The sequence below is a fragment of the Malaya genurostris genome, chromosome 2 (genome assembly GCF_030247185.1).
Source record: "Malaya genurostris strain Urasoe2022 chromosome 2, Malgen_1.1, whole genome shotgun sequence".
Lineage (NCBI taxonomy): Eukaryota > Metazoa > Arthropoda > Insecta > Diptera > Culicidae > Malaya > Malaya genurostris.
In genome coordinates this window covers 41,513,552-41,532,869 of record NC_080571.1, presented here as the reverse complement: position 1 = coordinate 41,532,869, position 19,318 = coordinate 41,513,552, and the positions used below count along the sequence as shown (strand labels likewise).

At 37.5% G+C, this 19,318-nt stretch overlaps 1 protein-coding gene across 2 annotated transcripts in view; it reads right to left on the bottom strand.

Moving 5' to 3' along the window:
- Positions 1 to 3,126: 3,126 nt before the first annotated feature.
- The window catches only part of LOC131430061 (protein 5NUC-like), a 37,144-nt gene continuing 20,952 nt past the window's right edge, over positions 3,127 to 19,318 (bottom strand). Inside the window, exons 1-5 of one of the 2 annotated variants that reach the window (XM_058594698.1) lie at positions 10,245 to 10,372; positions 9,680 to 9,961; positions 4,807 to 4,957; positions 4,494 to 4,750; positions 3,127 to 4,432 (exon numbers count right to left, since the gene is read on the bottom strand). In XM_058594698.1, coding sequence (XP_058450681.1) covers positions 3,232 to 4,432; positions 4,494 to 4,750; positions 4,807 to 4,957; positions 9,680 to 9,906 — 1,836 coding nt within the window. In that variant the 5' untranslated portion in view covers positions 9,907 to 9,961; positions 10,245 to 10,372 and the 3' untranslated portion in view covers positions 3,127 to 3,231. Of the gene's footprint in view, positions 4,433 to 4,493; positions 4,751 to 4,806; positions 4,958 to 9,679; positions 9,962 to 10,244; positions 10,373 to 19,318 lie in introns of those variants that run through there. The other variant, XM_058594697.1, reaches the window with a different exon arrangement.

Here is a 19,318-nt window from a genome sequence, read left to right as displayed (position 1 = left end):
CTGAAAGCATTCGATGCGCTTCAGTTGCATTTTTTTTCCGAATTGTAACAGAAAAGTAAAACTTCCCGCAAATGGCGAGAGTTGGGCACATAAACAGACATTTTCGAGCGTGAATAATACGAAAACAAGAACAACTATCATTGAAACGCCTATGACAATTCGTTAGACACTGTAAACACTCACTTTAAAGGCATTATCATCTATGTATTTTAACCAGCCTCAGCCGGTACAGCCACCTATCGGAAAACGGCGGAAGCAAAGTTGTACACCTGATATTAAGTTATTAATCAAGTTCGAAAGTTAATGGTATTAGTGACCTAACCGACAAAACGTACTGTTTTTTTATATCTTAATTTTTTCAGAGATGACTTAGTTACGATTTTAACTTAGGCTTAGTTCAAAAGCTACTATAGATCAAATTTAAAGATCAAATAGCAGTAATTTTTATATGGCTGAACGGATCTCCACAAAGTTGGGCTTGTTTGAAAACTACTATTGGTTTTATAAATGGGGTTGAAGTTCAAATGGATATCCTTTATGGTTCCAGTGCTTACGAATGACTTGCATAAGTGATGTAAACTTCAATTACCGCTCAAACTTGATGACGATTTTTCATCCAAAGAAATATCACTAAAGAGATAATGTAAAATGAGAGGAGTCTCCGATGATACTTCGATGCTAAATTACCTAAATTCCTCTAGGCTTCAGTTCGACACCGAAGTGATTCGTGCAAAGATTTAATTATTTTTTTTTTTCAATAAAAAAATGTCTTCTGAATAAATTCGCAGCTGAGAAATAATGACTGCAATATTTTCGATGTACGTAGGGTGGCTAATATGAACAAACATATTTTTGCCACATTCCAATTGGTGTTTATAGCGACGAAATGATGTTTTCATTCCAGCTGGCTTTAAATCCAATAAAATGCTATTTTGCATGAATTTGATCCAAAGAAGTAACTGAAGCGCAAGATCGTCAGCAATTCTCGAACACACAGTAGGTGCAGTGAATGAATGGCGCGTTTGAATTGACATAGCAGTAGTCTGCGCTCCTGTTACTTTTGCGTACGTTCTTCAAGCTGTATGGCATGCATGGCTAATATTTTAGCATGCGTTGTGATTGTTTTTATTATCATTACACCTATTATTAATCACAGCACCTGCTGCTTTTATTAAGGGCTGAGGCCAGTGTGTTCTAGGGTGTATTAGGGGGCTATTTTCACGCTTCAAATCTGATTTTCTCAGAAACGGTGACGAATATAAAAAAACCCAACTGATAATCTCTTAGAAAAGTAGTAGATTATTCTGTGAAAATTTCAGAATGATTCATTGACTTTAGCAGTCGGGAAAATTTTTTTTTCTGAAGGAATAGCTGAAAACGCCGTTTTTCAACTTGCTCATTGAATATCCCGCATTCAAAAGCATGGATCAAAAATCTATCCTGACAATGGATCAAAAATCTATCCTGACAATGCGATAAGTGCATAAAAACATATATGTTGTCGCGATAAAAATGAAGTGAAAGTTATTTTTGTGAATGTAAGTCAATTCCTATGGCGGCGCCATTTTTTTCTGCTCCAGTTTCCTGATAAGGTAACGAAACATGAGAGAGAAATAAAATCTGCTCAAAAAGGCTACCAAACAAGCGGTAGCTTTATTGGATTTTATGTGATGTAGTCAAACTTGTGACCGAAAATATCAATATTTTCTTGGCCACCCGGTCACATCGAGAGTCATTTTGCACATTTGCGAGAAAGCATGGAGAGAAATGTAATATGCACAGCGAGCCACGTGGTTTTGCGCCACCTATTGGCCCCGTAAGGGACTGCGGCCAGAGGGTCGCATATATCCACGTGGCTCGCTCTGCGTACCACATTTTCCTCCATGCTCTCTCGCAAATGTGTAAAATGACTCTCGATGTGGCCGGGTGGCCAAGAAAGTTTTGATATTTTCGGTTACAAGTTTGACTACATCACATAAAATCCAAGAAAGCTACCACTTATTTGGCAGTCTTTTTGAGCCGATTTTATTTCTCTCTCATGTTTCGATACGTTACCAGGAAACTGGAGCAGAAACAATGGCGCGTGCTTAGATATCGACTGACCTTCACAAAAATAACATTCACTTCATTTTTATCGCGACAACACCTATGTTTTTAGCCGCAATTTTCGAAATTTTGTTTTTTCCCAACACTGGACTTTTCAATCACAACATACCTTTGTGTTCTACACATTTCGTCCATCGTTCGGGATAATGATCGATGTCTACCCATGAATAGAACCATTAAACGAACTATTTTCCGACTTATTCAAAGTTCGCGAGGCGCTGCAGTGCAAAAGCGTTCCATCGATACAAAGATATGTTAATCGGATAGGGCATAGTGTGGCAACCTCTCTTATTTCAATTCGCAAGATTTTCTCATAGATGCCTGAAAAAAATTATATAATTGCAGGTTCATGTAGGTCAAACTGTAAGCAAATACTATCAACTTCAAAGTTATAATCATTATTTTGAGAACTTCAACTTTACCGAGTCGTAATTTAGTTGTTAGTCAACCGATTCTCGAAATTTGTTCACCATTGGAAAGGTACTACTTACAGCAATAATTTCATTTTGAAACAAACTGAAGCTTCGAATTCACCGAAAATCTCAGGTTGAAGTTATCGCTCGGAAAAGCAGAAGCTCTCAAAATTCTATTCGTGATGTTGATTCCAAAGTAAAGAAATAGAATAGGGCATATGTAGCGCGTGAAAAAAACTGGAACGGAAAAAAATCAAATTTTCATTGATTTTTCTTAACCGATCGTCAGCTACAAAATTTTTGAATCAATCGACAATCTTCATGAGCTACTGAGGTGTAAATTTTATTGAAATTCGTTGAGAAACAGCCGAGCTATGACAGCTCGAAGTTATCGTTCCAACTTTTTTTTAGGCTTAGTACTTGTAGTGTTAAGTCTACCTTGAGGAGTTGCGTCGCTTAGAACGTAAACGTACAACATTTTCGAGATTGTGTTCTCGAATATCTGAATTCAATACAGTCCAAAAAAATGAGCTCCTTACTATTTGAGTTTTGACATTGACCTATTTTGTGAATTTTTTCAAATAATAAAACACATTGAAAAAAAACATTGCGATAAAGTCCTTACACTAAACAGCTTTTATTTGTACTTAAAAACAGGAATACTTTTAACAACAACTCGAAATCCAGTCAACAACAATAACAACGACACACATCACAAGAACACTCTCTGGAAGACACTCATAAATGCAAGTGCCATGACCGTTACTGCCGTGGCCTTGAGGCTACCAGCCGCACCTCCTCCATCATCCTCGGTCGTCGAACCAGGACTAGCGGTCGTAGTCGTCATGTGATCCGGATTCACCTGTCCCTTCAGTGTTATTCGACCTTCGATGGCCGGATAGATCGGTGAATACTTCCTCAAATACTGCTCGGTCATTTCGGCCTCCTTCCAGGCCAGCACTTCAAAGTTACGCCCACTAAACATGTCGTAGCCGTCGCCTCCGTCCCAGAGAAATTGATTCATCAGGATTTTGTACCGATCGTAGTCATAGATTGGAGCGAAGGTTGGCGTCAAACAACGGGCACATCGTACCTCTATGCTGGCCACGCGTTGACCTGGTGGTTTCCCTAAATCGTACACGACGTGAACTCCAGCCATCTGCAGGAATTCCCCAAATCCGGTTACTCCATCATATCGGGCTACGCTACGTTCCAGCATCAGTCTGATTGTCTCACCGGGGACTTCCGCTAGAATAACTGCGTTACCGAAAGGCAATACCGTTAGCACATCCTTCTTGGTGATATTTCCCTCGGCACCCGGTGCAATCGAAGCGCGAATTCCTCCACCCTGTATAAACGCAATAGCCGCATCCGTCCAGTACTCGCTGTTTTCATCGCGAGACGATGCGTACGCCATAACGATCGAATCCGCAATCATGTTTCCTATGTTACATTCTTCAAAGCGACATCTGGTGCCATCTAGCAAAACCGTTGTATGTCCGATGACTTCGTCGAGTGTTTGGACACCGGGTCGGTAGAGTTCCAGCAATTCCAAGACATCGGAATCCCTTTCCACTGCCCCATTCAGTAGGATCGGGCTACCATTGAAGGACACCAGTTTACCACTGGAGTCAAACTCAACCAGCATGTGTCCGAGATATTTTGTATATGCGAATGCCTGAACTACGGGCACTTCTCGACCTGCTGAGTTATTCACTCTTACCGGATAGGGACCTTCGGTCGGATCAATATCCGGGGCGGTTCCCGTGTACAAGAACGTATGCGAATGGCCTCCGATGACGATATCAATATCCGGACAACCCGCAGCAATTTGCTGGTCTCGTTCCAATCCGCTGTGACCAAGGGCGATGAGGATATTGATTCCTTGTGCTTTCAAAGCCGAAGCTTCTTTGCTGAAATTGATGTGATATGTGATTAAATCCGCGTTGATCTTCGACGATTTGCGACCCTTACTTGATGGCATGAATCTCGTCCGTGTACAAAACGGTATTACTCGGTGCCAGCTGCTTCGTTTCCGGAGTCAGATAACCGATCACACCAATTTTGACACCTCCCTTATCGAACACAACCGAATTCCTGAGCGATGCGGTATTCTGCATTGACGGCGTTTGACTGAGATCCAGATTAGCCACCAGAACCGGAAAGTCCACCTCATTGAGAAACGGCACCAGACCTTCGACACCCAAATCGAACTCGTGGTTTCCTAGGGACTGTTGAGAAAATCAGTTAGTCGATAGAATTTGTTTTTGAATTGTAATTAACTTACGATTGCGTCCGGTTTTAGCATATTCAAGAAAGCGGCCGTGATGTTATCCTTGAAGATCGTGAACCAAGGAGTCCCGGTGTAGGTATCTCCGGCGTTCAGATAGAGAACGGGAACTCCCCCGTCCGTTTCCGTTTTCCGATACTGGCGCACCCTGGAAATAGGAAAGATGCCCTTGGTTCAGTTTTTCAATCATTTGCCAAAAATTGAAATTGTGAGTTTTATTAAAAAAACCGTAACCAAGAATGTGGTTACATGAATTATATTTTAGTCAAGGATGCCTTTTATGGTATCAAAGAACGCTCACTAGCAACTCTTCACACGATTCAATCAGAGCCATCAAAGAGAGACGGATATCATCGCAGCAACCAAAAAACCGGCATGGTTCATTTAACATAGAGTAGACACCAGTGCGAGAGCGAATTTCTCTCGATGACCTATCTGAAAATCAAAGGCTAGCACGCTGCTGTGGGAATTCTCTCTTAAGCAACAAACGGTCGCTTATTCTCGTTTCGCGATCCGATGCTATATGGGCAGTTGATAATTGCGATAGAATCATTTTACTATCACCACTTATTCTAACTATGTGCATATAACCTTTGTATAAGTTGTGTCTATTAAAATGACTGTGCATACTCCACACAAGGATTTTGAAATATTGCAATATTGTATGAGAATCATCAAGTCGCATCATCGATTCGATCCTCTGCGATAATTGCCAACTTGCGATTCTCTCTTGGTAAATTCCACACAGCACCGTTCATTATCAGGCTGTACATTTTTTTCTAAAGGCCGTGAAATACTCAGAGTATGAAGTGGAGCGAAGAAATGTAGAAAAATTCTCTCGCGGTTCATGCATTGCATTGAGAGACTCGAGTTCTTGTAGCATCTTCTACCGGATTGAAAATGTTGTATACAATATAGATAAATATCGAGCAGCTTCTGTCAAATTTTCGGCAATCACCAACACTGATTTTAGTTAAATATTTATTTTACGTTAAAAAGTCATAAATTTTACAGGTGTTTAACAAGATTTATATTAGAATTTTACACAGGAATATTACCCGATTTCAACACGAGCAGTTTACAATCATTGTTCACGAATTTGGCAAGATATCTGTACGAATTTAACTCAATTCTGTATACATCTTGCTTGAATTCTGAACAAATTTTACTTCAAATTTTAAATAAATTTATGCAAGTTTTGCGTTTGTTTTACACCAATTTTGTTTGCACGAATTTTAGAATTTTACACTATTTTTCCTTTCTCTATAGAAAGATAATAGAAATGCTGGAGAAACCGACTTTAAACCGAAACTCCGAAGACCCTTAGTGCTTTCATACCATTTAACTCAGCTCGATGAGAATGTCCTTTTTAAGATTTTTGTCACCGCACAATATGATCTGATAATTTTTGAAAATTACACGAATTTAAGGAAATTATGGACAATTTTCTATTGTTGAGTTTAGACAAAACAATTTTTTTACGAATTTTATTTTTTATTTTTATTTTTTTTTAATGCACATAAAATTTACAAAAAATTTAATCCGCACAAATTTTGTTTCAGCTACACATGAAATGTAAACGAATCGAATTTGAGTTTCCAACAATTTTTATTTGAGTATTGCAAAATATTATATAGGAATTTCACTCATATTTACGAATTTTATACAATTAAATTAAGCTATAAAGAAACTCCATGCTAAATTTGAACGAGTTTTACGTGAATTTAACAATTTAATCACAATTCTACAAGGTTGACCCAAACTAAGGTTCAAAATATATTCCATTTTAGTTATGCATGAAATTTATGCAAATTTAGCTATAAAATTCCACTTTTTTTTTAATTTCACAAAAATTCTTAGGTTTTACCAAAATTCTTAGGTTTTACCAAAATTCTATAAACACTTAATTCGGATTTACGAGTTTCAGTTTATTTTTCGTTTAACATTAAATTTATGCGAAATAAATTATAATCTTGCGCCATTTTTCTTCTGAGTTTATAAGATTCTAATAAGATAAGTTTGACAAGACTTTTACATTATTATGTTTAAAGTGTTGCACAAATTATATTATAATTTAATAACGTATGAATTACAGCAACTTTGAACGAGTTTTATAAAAAAGTTATAGAAATGTTTTGCAAAGTTTGCAAAAATTTTGAACCAATTTATCAATATTTAGTATACGGGCCATTCCACCAATTGCCGACACAGTTTTGAACCCGTGCATCTCCGATTTCGATGAAACTTTATAATATGATAATCTGAACCAAAAGAAGATGTTTGGTGTACTTTTTAATGGGCGGAGTTAAACCATTGATTTTTGGCGCGCGATTAAAATTTCGATTAGTTTGAAAACAACACTTTTACTTCGATTTTTTTCGACCTTTAAATTAAGTGCAAAAAAATTATAATATACATGTTCTTATGTAAAAATGTTGCAGTTTTTTGATAAAATAAATTTGAGAACTTCAGAACTATTCTAAAATGCGAAAAAAATTATTTTTTTTACTGAAAAATTTATTTTTTCAGAAAAATATTTTTTTTTGCTTTTCCGCAAACTTTATTTTAAATTAAATATTTTCCTTCGATTCCTCGTACTTTTTGCCTTTCTCATATAGAAAGGCTATACAATCACTGCAAAAACCGACTTTAGAACCGAGGCCCCGAGGGCCGAATGTCATATACCATTCGACTCAGCTCGACGAACTGAACAAATGTCTGTGTGTGTGTGTGACAAATATTGTCACTCACTTTTCTCGGAGATAGCTTAACCGATTTTCTCAAACTTAGATTCAAATAAAATGTCTCATGGTCCCATACAAAATTCCTGAATTTCATTAGCATCCGACTTCCGGTTCCGGAATTACAGGGTGAAATGCACCAAAAAGAGAGAAATTCAATCATATCTCATTGGTCGGGAAATGTTAGTGAAAATCGGTGAATGCACTACAACACCGTTTAACGTAGGTTCTTGAGCCCCTCAAGGCAGTCACTTGGGACCATTTTTATTCTTATTCTACCTCAATGATCTCAACTTTCTATTGAAATGCCACAAACTATCTTTCGCAGATGATTTTAAGCTATATCATCTATAGACTGTTCCAGAAAGTATGGACGCACTTTGATTCCGCTGTAAATAATTCACAAGTGTTAGATATTCAAATTTTATTCGATATACTGATAATATTAGACTACAAAAACAGAATATTATTATCAACATTTGCTACTTAGCCATTGTAGACCAGCTGGCGCACCTTCTTGAGGGCGTTCATCATTAAATTCCGTACAGACTTCTTGGCGACAAATTTTGATACTTTCTTCCAATCTTTTTCGAAATGTTGAACGGTTTCGGCTGCCGAGACATGCTTCCTAAGGTGTGCCTTCGTTAATGCCCAAATTCCTCAATTGGTCGAAGTTATTGGCAATTTAGTGGATTCATGTCTTTAGGGACGAAAGTGAGATTTTTGGTAGTATACCATACTACCGTTTAATTCGAGTAGTGGCAAGAAGCAAGATCTAGCCAGAAGACAACAGGATTCTTGTGGCTTCGAATCATGGGTAGAAGTCGTCTTTTGTAAACATTCCTTGATGTAAATTTCGTTGTCCATTGAAGCAGCGGTGATGAAGAGTTTCGAAATCTTACCGCAGTTACAAATAGCTTGCCAGACCATAGTTTTCTTACCAAATTTTTCGACTTCAATCGATGTCTCGGACTGGTTTGACACTTGCCCTTCTCGCGCCGTATAATATTGTGGTCCCGACAAGGATTTGTAATCGAGTTTCACGTAGGTTTTGTCGTCCATGATTATGCAGTTCGAAGTTCCAGAAAGAATTGTATTGTACAGCTTTCGAACCCTCGGCCTGATCGATGCTTCTTGTTTCGGACTACGTTTTGGTTGTTTCTGCTTCTTATAGATTCGAAGATTCAAACGATCTTTAGCACGAAGAACATTTAACTTCGAAGTGCCCACTTTTTTGGCCACATCCCAAACTGAAACCTCCTTCTTTTGCTCGAACGCCTTCAGTATACGCTTATCCAGCTGAGGGTTAGCAGGACCTTTTTTTCGACCCGTTTTTGGTTTATACTCAAAGGTGTTATCCTCACCGAACTTCCTGATTGCATTTCGCACGGCTTTTTCACTTACTCGTTCTATTTTTGCTATCTTTCTCAGTGACAGTCCGTTTTCTGTGCACCATTTGTACACAATTTTTCGACGTTGTTCTGCTGAAAGTCCACGCATTTCGAAACAAACTAATGAAAACTAATAAACAACTGCACAAGTGGTTAGAGAAGAGTGCGTCCGTACTTTCTGGGACAGTCTTTACCGCACAATTCACGGCTCTGCTACCAAAGAGCTTCTTTGAACACCTGGGGGGATATAAGAGCAAATCCGGAAAAGATATCTGAGTTAGATACGGCATCTTTGTTGCCAAGCGCGATCATAAAAAAAACAGAACTCCCCAAGGACTAGGGCCAGTGAGGATGGAACCTGAATGGCTATTGAAATTATTCCAATTAGTGCAAAAGAAAAAAAATTCAGTTCATTAATAATCTTCTGATCTGGGAACGTCTTTTTTTCACGTAACTGCTTTATTTGTAAGTGTTACCGTACTAGACTAATTCACCTATGTATTTCTGTAAGGTATTAGTAATAGCAGATCAGGTTGCTTTTCAGGAGTAGTTTCTCCACATCTACCGAGTAGCTCAATTAGCAGAGCAGTTCGGCAGATTGGAACCAAGTAACTATATTCGTAAGCTCTATAATTTTTCCAATCATCTATTAGATAATTGTGAAAAAAATGTTACTTAAAAACTAAACGAAAATTCTCAATTGTTTCCCTACCCAGAAGCCCCGTTACCAAAACTTACTTGTGAGCCACTCGTGCAAATCCTCCGTAGCAGCGGTTGCTGGCGACATCCTCCGGTTGGCAGTCGTTTCCGTAGGCCCCCGTTTGCTCGAACCGGGCGTGCATGTCGTTGTTGTGGAGGATAATTAGCTGAAAATTCTCACTCCTGGGAGCAGCGTGGATTACGGATGCCATCGACAGTAGCAACCAGCTCGAAAGCACCAACCGATTTCGCCGAAGGTGGGTCATACTTGTAGCTTCGGAGAATAAATCAACGTTGAGCGGATGTCGGATTTATCGATACCTGGAATAGGGAAATGAACAATTAAACGAAACCCGGAATGGAATGGTTAAATTTCGCCCTTATTAGCACGTTGATGAGAAGTATTTAACCATCTGGAAAAATAATATATTTTGGTCCAATGCATCGAATTATTCGTTTTGTTAAATCACTGGAAACTTTTAATAATCATTCACTGTAAATCATATAAATCCTGAGTGGAATACCTGGAATATTCTGATTCATTGATGAGTGAAGGATGTGCACACATAAATCATTTACAAAAAGGGTTAACCATTCCAGTCACCTGCGTTTAACAGCAAAATAAATGGAACCGATCAATCACTTTTAACTAGCTGATGACTCCGAAAAACAATCAACCTCGATTGGCTTTTGATATTATCCGTGGCCACAGGTTGGTCGAAGCTCTTCAATAGAACTAATTATCGATGTTTTTGGACACGATTTTTGTGTCGGAGATAAATATAATCACACACACCAAATACCTATTCCCCAACCGATAATCCAATAGTCGAAGTTCCAGTTCGGGTTACGACGCCTGACGCGCGATGACGCGTATTGATTTATGATCTGCCCCCACATCCGAGTGCTATCAAAATCCAGCACCGTCAACCCCAGTCACGTTATCGTTATTGCATTTATTGCTCCCGGAATTCAGTCACAGATAAGGACAAGGTAATTGTTTGACAATTGTTTCTTTTCTGAAAAAAATAAACAAGAGGACGGTTGATTTTATCTCACCTTGATTATTGATTTTGACGTAAATAAGTCTTACTTTACTATGGGACGCCTTTTCAAATTTCATCATAAATATCTCTTGTTTTATTCAACGTATCAACACATTTTTTCTCTCTACGTTATCAGAGATATGATCACTAATTTGTGATAAAACTTTCGGTAGTATGAGATAACCAAAAATAGCTCAAAAGTAAAGGTACAAAAATTGATGCTACATTCATTCTAGCCAGCGTAGTTGCCTCTGACAGTTCATATCAGAATCCAGGTCCAGAATCAAATTCTAGAGTTCAATTCTGAAATTCATTTTCATGTTTATTCCAGAATCCAGACCTTAAATTCAGTTCTTCTTCCAGAATCCAGGGTTAGAATCGAGTTCCAGATTTGAGAACTTGATTCTAAGTCAGTACTTTGGAAACGTAATGTGGAACTAAAATTAGGATCTTGATTCTAAACTTGGACTCTGGAACTAAATTTTGAATATAAATCCTGGACTGGGATCTGAATTTTGAAACAGAATTCTGTACCTGGAATTAAGGTTTAGGCAAAAATTCGGTTTCAATAGGGCCGGTGAAACACGCTAAGCCCAGGTGGGTAATTTTTCGTACCGCGCGGGGAACGACCCATTATTTTGAAGGAATTCCTTAATTCGAATGTAAATGTTATATTCTGCCGTTCTACGCATATTTGTCGCATATCCTGTTGGATCTCCTACACACCAAAAAACTCTGATAATACAGGAGACTTAATTCATCATACGATGTAATTCATAAAGACCTAATTCGTCAAATGACGGATAATTTCATTTGTATTGACTTAATGTTAGATTAGCTTGAATTTTACTGGTTTCGACTGTAACTTGCATTATGCTAGCAGGTGCGACTGTATGAATTTAAATGCACCTTTTACCAACCAAGCAGATGTATGCTTCTGTGGCTCAGTCGATTAACAGACGTACATGCGATAGAATGATTCTCGGTTCAAGTCGCGGCGGTTGCTATTCTTTTCGTTTTATTTCAATGAATGCCATGTCATGGACACAATATTAAATGTTCTTCCACGTGAATTTGCGTGGACTGCGACGCTCCATTTATGTGCATCTAATAAGATGTAAAATCACAGGGATTATCAAAATGTGACTCGTGGGAATCGAGCGGCGCACAAAATAAATCCGTAAACTGTCCAGCAGCTGATGTCCTTAACACATCATTAGAAACGTTCCCGGGAATGATCCAAAGATGGCGTTTGTTATGTCAAACCAATCCCATTTAATAATAACCTCATTCACGAAGGTTAATCGAACTACAAGCAATAAAACTAGTGATATATAAGTGACGTTACTTATTCATTTATGAAAAAAGGCAATGGTTTGAGAAGTGCTACTCACACTCGGGTCCATTAAAAACAAAAATTCTGATTTTAAACGTGGTCACCCGGCAAAAAATTTTCAAGTTTTGATATTCGTGATGGATGAGCGCAAAATCAAAGTTCAAGAGATAAGATGTGCTGAAATGATTAGTACATCCACTGGAAGTGCTTTTACGATCTTACACGAAAATCTGGGCATGAAAAAGGTCTATTCCAAATGGGTTCGCTCACAGTCTAACAAAAGTACATCAATGTATCAACGATCCAGAGAGCTGTACGGTATTGTTTATTCGCAATGAAAAGGATTTCTTGCGTTGGTATGAAACAATGGACGAAACATGGACCATTTTTTCCCGGAATTATATTAGCATTCAGACGGGGAAAGCCGCCCGAAAACGCAACAAGTAACTGAAAAAAAACGTGAAACGTGACAATTTTCACTTGAGCAAGCAGAAAGCTTTCATTAACTTAACTTTTACTTTATACCAGAGGAGTCGAGCTTAAGCATCTTTACAATGCAACTCACTGGAGCCTTCGGTATGCCGGATTGTGTATCAGAATACCGTTGCAAGCAGAGCTTTTCTTATGCTGGTTCGAATAGTAAATGATAAGAGACATTTATCGGCGCTTTCCGGCACGCCAGAGACTCGAGTGATTTGCATTGATGAGATGCTTAAACTCGATTTCTTTGGTTGAAGGTAAAAGTCAAGTTACTACAAGATTTCTGCTTGCTCAAATGGCCTTGTCACGTCTCACCATTCCGTTGTCTATCATCACATCGTTGCTCTACCTTAAGTACTAGCATTCTTCCAAAATTCCCGTCCAGATTTTAAACATCAAATTCAGGCTCAGAATTCGGAAACTGAAGTTCTGGAACTGCAGACCGAAATCCAGGAACAGAATTCAGATCCAAACCTCAGTTCTAGAATTCTGTTCTAAAATGCATTCCACAAACCTGCTTCAGAATTCAGCTTCAGAATGTAGGTCTAGAATTAGGGTCTAAAAATCATTTTCACAATTCTAGAAATGTAGCTGAGTTCAGGGACTAGCTTCTGGAGATTTTTGAACTAGATTCCGCGTCTGGATTATAGAACTCGAACAGTTTCGAAGCTGAATTTCGGATCCGAAATTGAAAACTGAATGCTGGACCAAACTTCTGTAACTGACATTTTAAATTCTGTTCCGAACCAGAATCCGGGTCTCGAATTCTGTTCCAAAATTCAGTTTCAGATCACTGGTTCAGTGATCAGAATCCAGATCGAGAATTCAGTTCTAGAACTCAAATTCAGAATTCAGTACCCGAGTTCAGGTTCAAAACTCAGTTCCAGAATCTAGTATCAAAATTGAGAATTTAGGTTCAGAATTCAGTTCTAGTATTTGGCTCCAAAATTCGGTTCTAGAATTTTAGGTCCAGAATTCAGATTCATTAACATCAAAGAAACTGAACCGTTCATTTTATTCACGTCGTCCGGTTAAGTCTCTGACATTACCCATTCCTTTTACCCCAAAAAAACGAAGGAATGCGCTTTTATTTGTTCTAATATATTAGTATTCCAAGTAGGAGAGTAGAAAATACCTGCGAATCAGCGAAGTAAGCCATGATTTACGTATCGGTTTGCTCACTAATGTCATCAAAGTTTCATCAAGCAAACACTTTTCACGAAACTGTGTTGGGTTCGCTCTTAGCAACGGTGGTGTGAGTAAACCCGAAGGGTTTGATATACATAAGTTTGAAATCGACACAAGTTTGAGATCGACGCACCATTGGAGAGTTTTGGAAGAATAAGCAAATGTCAGAAAAAATTGTAAAAGAAGACAACCGCAAAGTAAAGGGTTCGATATGTCGTCTTAAAGAAAAAAGTTAAATTTATCGACATAAAGAAAAATTTAGCGTACAAAATCATTATGTAACTAGTTCTAGGATCCTAATGACACTAAGAATTCATCCAGGTCGAGGCTCGAGTCTACGTCCACTGGCTTGTGAGGCCAGCGCCCCATGCATTGAACCGCCAACCCACGATTCTTTCTTCTTTTCCTTTATCGCATCCACAATCTTGATTCGTCTTCTAAATTAATTTTTCTGACAACCTCAAATCTTCCATATCTTAAAAATGTCACCATCCTCATTAAAAACTACGTTTTGCAAACCTAAATTTAATGAAAACTCATTCATAAAGAAATATCAACTTCGATTTAAATTCTGCTTTCTGCCATCTGCGTTCTGCCTTATGCCTCCGGCTTTCTACCCTGTACCTTCTATTTCTATATCTATTTCTATTTCTACTTCCACTTCGCCTTGGACTTGGACTTGGACTTGGACTCTGGTGTATAGTTTGACTTTTGCTTTTGCTTTTGCTTTTGCTTTTGCTTTTGCTTTTGCTTTTGCTTTTGCTTTTGCTTTTGCTTTTGCTTTTGCTTTTGCTTTTGCTTTTGCTTTTGCTTTTGCTTTTGCTTTTGCTTTTGCTTTTGCTTTTGCTTTTGCTTTTGCTTTTGCTTTTGCTTTTGCTTTTGCTTTTGCTTTTGCTTTTGCTTTTGCTTTTGCTTTTGCTTTTGCTTTTGCTTTTGCTTTTGCTTTTGCTTTTGCTTTTGCTTTTGCTTTTGCTTTTGCTTTTGCTTTTGCTTTTGCTTTTGCTTTTGCTTTTGCTTTTGCTTTTGCTTTTGCTTTTGCTTTTGCTTTTGCTTTTGCTTTTGCTTTTGCTTTTGCTTTTGCTTTTGCTTTTGCTTTTGCTTTTGCTTTTGCTTTTGCTTTTGCTTTTGCTTTTGCTTTTGCTTTTGCTTTTGCTTTTGCTTTTGCTTTTGCTTTTGCTTTTGCTTTTGCTTTTGCTTTTGCTTTTGCTTTTGCTTTTGCTTTTGCTTTTGCTTTTGCTTTTGCTTTTGCTTTTGCTTTTGCTTTTGCTTTTGCTTTTGCTTTTGCTTTTGCTTTTGCTTTTGCTTTTGCTTTTGCTTTTGCTTTTGCTTTTGCTTTTGCTTTTGCTTTTGCTTTTGCTTTTGCTTTTGCTTTTGCTTTTGCTTTTGCTTTTGCTTTTGCTTTTGCTTTTGCTTTTGCTTTTGCTTTTACTTTTGCTTTTGCTTTTGCTTTTGCTTTTGCTTTTGCTTTTGCTTTTGCTTTTGCTTTTGCTTTTGCTTTTGCTTTTGCTTTTGCTTTTGCTTTTGCTTTTGCTTTTGCTTTTGCTTTTGCTTTTGCTTTTGCTTTTGCTTTTGCTTTTGCTTTTGCTTTTGCTTTTGCTTTTGCTTTTGCTTTTGCTTTTGCTTTTGCTTTTGCTTTTGCTTTTGCTTTTGCTTTTGCTTTTGCTTTTGCTTTTGCTTTTGCTTTTGCTTTTGCTTTTGCTTTTGCTTTTGCTTTTGCTTTTGCTTTTGCTTTTGCTTTTGCTTTTGCTTTTGCTTTTGCTTTTGCTTTTGCTTTTGCTTTTGCTTTTGCTTTTGCTTTTGCTTTTGCTTTTGCTTTTGCTTTTGCTTTTGCTTTTGCTTTTGCTTTTGCTTTTGCTTTTGCTTTTGCTTTTGCTTTTGCTTTTGCTTTTGCTTTTGCTTTTGCTTTTGCTTTTGCTTTTGCTTTTGCTTTTGCTTTTGCTTTTGCTTTTGCTTTTGCTTTTGCTTTTGCTTTTGCTTTTGCTTTTGCTTTTGCTTTTGCTTTTGCTTTTGCTTTTGCTTTTGCTTTTGCTTTTGCTTTTGCTTTTGCTTTTGCTTTTGCTTTTGCTTTTGCTTTTGCTTTTGCTTTTGCTTTTGCTTTTGCTTTTGCTTTTGCTTTTGCTTTTGCTTTTGCTTTTGCTTTTGCTTTTGCTTATCCACGGAACAAGAACAGGCTGGAAAAGGCTGATGAAAAGCATTTGCAAAAGTGGCATTTTGCAAAACGAATTACCTTAGAAACGAGAATCGAATCGATATCCAGTAATGAAACACATCGCAGAAAACAGCCTAACAAAATACATTTCGTCGGTAACCAATAATCGCATACTAATGTCGCATTATGACAGCAAAAAATCGCTAGTTAACATACATTTCAATAGCTCTTGAGCTTGAAGTAGGACCAGCCTTCGAAAAAAATACACGGCAATTTATAGATAATGCTTATTTATGGCTATTGTGTATTCAGAGTACTGAATTCTGATCGTTTTACAACAGATTAGATTTCAAATTGCAGGTATAGAGCTAGAAGAATGTTCGGTACTCACAAAAGGCTATTTTACAGCTATCATTACTGCCCAATCAACACTTTTTTTTCAAAAATCACCATACTCGTTAGAAATTTTTTATACTTTAACTACTAGCGATAGTAGACTTATATCATCACTTGCTGAAAAATGAAAGCTGTTTGTTAAAAACAATTTTACTCTTTATGTGAGAGAATTTATTTGAATAACTTGGCAACATTTCCATACTATTTTGAAAGAGTTCACAACATTTTGTTACCTTTTACTTGGAAACGTGATCGTCAGAAAGTGTGAAAATGCTCATAAGTTCCTATCCTACGGCAGTAACAGATTGAGTGGAATATTGATTTTATTTTTCAAAAGTCATCGAAAGGGTCGATAAATTTGAGTCTAAAATAAAATGTACTTCTACTATATGGAAGATCTATAATAGAACAGAAACTGGAACAAACGTATCCCCAGCAAGCCGTTCTAGTTTTATTCATTCGACCAGTTCTTCTGTCAAACTTAAAACTGGTCTACGATGCTGTTCTATTTTTTTGTATATTTGAAACACGAGTAAAACTCAGCAGTGCCAGTATTTCTTGTTATAAAATCCAGATTTAAATTTTGTAACTGACATAAATTATGCATCTAGAACTAGAACACTACTGAATATGCCCTAAGGATGTTAAACTACTCAGACTAAAATATGAGAATAGTCAAAACCGTTGTTATAAATCCAAACGAGGTAAAAAAGAGCAATAAAGTATAAAAACGATATGATGATCACATGGCTTGCTTGAGTTGGTAACCATAATTTCCTAGGCAGTTCGACGTGACGACATAAATTTAAAACATACATGCTTTGGATCAATAATATAAATATTTCGAACAATTCTACGAGCACGTGATTTTGGTTTTAGTTGGCATTTCATTTCACTTCAAGCGTTATATTTATTAGTCTCACCTCTTTGTATCTCATAGAAAAAAAGGAAACGGAGAAGCATGATAATCCAAGCAGGCCGAGAGAAATTGACATTTTCTTCGACAATTTTAAATATCATAATCGATTCATTTTCTGAACTGTCAATCGATTGTTTTTTTACCTGACACTTACCACTATTATTAAGGTATCAGTTTCAATTTCCATTTGACGTCTGTTGAAAAGATCGTAATGATTTATACTACTAATTAAATCACCCCACTTGTGCCACCACCATGATCATATCTCATGTTCATAGCGGATCAATTATGTCAAAAATAAATCTTCTCATAAATCATTCGAACACCACAACCTCCACGCCAGGGGCATGAAGAAGCCCTACGTCGTATAGAGGTGACGCCATGAATGAATATTGACTTCACGACAACCCGGACAAATTGTCAGCTCCCGAAACGAACGGTAAGACGACAAACGAATGTCTTATCGTTCAGTTCACGTCCAAGAAATCGAGCTGCCATTAGAGAAGCACGCTTTGTCCAGACAAACACTTGGGCCTTGGGATGGACTTCCTGCACTCGTCTCGGTTGTAGTAAAGTACGTATTAGCAGACCGAAAGGTGCTTCCCGAACAATCGGCCGTCAGATTGGCACACTGTTGTCAGATAAGATGTGTCACCGTCTGTTGTAAGATGCTTAAATGGATCACTTTATCGTGTAACAATGAGGAGCATCATGTACAAACATCGTGATTATCAGAATCACAATACAATATCCGACCGGCACTTTGATTGATGCTGCTACTTGTCGGTAGGGTTGCCAGCAGGGACTCACGTTCGGTAACTTATGAAAAATCAACAGTAGTTTCGTTTTTCTAGTATCATTTGAATAGAAGCCTTCGATTACCTCGATCAACCGTCAGTTTCAGTTCAATTACTATTTAAAACAAAACAACAAGCGTCTGATCACTGCCCCGTCACTGCTAACCTTAGTTTATTAGACAATTAGGTTTGGTGCGTTTGTTGGTTTATATAACCTCACAAAATGCACTGGATGAACATCATTTGACAGTTATCAGTGGTGTGTTTGCATGGTTATTCCATATTATTCCATTCTGTTCTACGTTATTCTTGTATCATTCCATAGAGCTTTCTACACCCTTGTGGCAAATCATTGACATCAAGAGTCTCTGCCTAGAAATTAAAATCCGCTGGGATATTTCGTGATGAAAACAGACATCACGATATGTACGTACAAAAGTAAGTACGATTCACACGTTTTATTAGGTGATCAGTACTGACAAGGATGGCAATGGAAAGGAGCTTTTTATAACACTTATTATGATCAAATTTCAGGGCAAAACACTGGCACCGAGCAAATGGAATAAATAAAAGTCTTGTTTAATCCACCTAGTGGTGTAATGTTGCCTTTGTATTGTTACTTATATTTTTGAAAACTTCACTAGAAGATTCACTCAAGATTTTTTCTTTCAAACTAGAATAAAATCAAAAGCTTTCTTTGAGTATAAACTACCATAACCATTTCAATTTGTAAACAGTTATGTGAAGTTAATATAGATTTAAATGTGGCAACCCTGTACGCTATACAACATTGAATAGAGCAACACAAAATTGTGCTAGGCAGTGGCGTTTTCTTCTTCCGTACCGATGCGTACCGGTTTTGCGTCATTTTGTATAACAGTTCGAAAGTTTTGACACTTATCGCCATCTAATTTCGGAACCGGAAGTCTGACCTGATTGAAATTGCACAGCATCTTTTAAGACGATAAGAGCTTCAATTTTAATCATGACTTGTGGAAATCGGTTTAACCTTTGTTGTGAAATCGAAGTGAGTTCCGTTTTTTGAGCTTTTTTTCACTATTACCGGTGCGTTCGGAAGCGGAAACCCGGAACTAGTAGTCCCGAAGTAGGTTTATATATCCAATAATTAACAAGGTCTACCAACTAGATAAATTTACCAGCAAGTTTTATAAAAAAATGCACCTCGTTTCGCCATCACTTTTGAGAAAATACTCGATTGAAAATTTTTCACTTATCGAGCTGTAATACCGGAACCGAATGTCGGATCTGGATCGACTTTTCGGGTACTTTTTAAAAATTTGCAAGAACTTTTATTTGCATCTTAGTTCTAAGTGTAAAAATCGGTAAGGAAGTTTCTGAGAAAATTG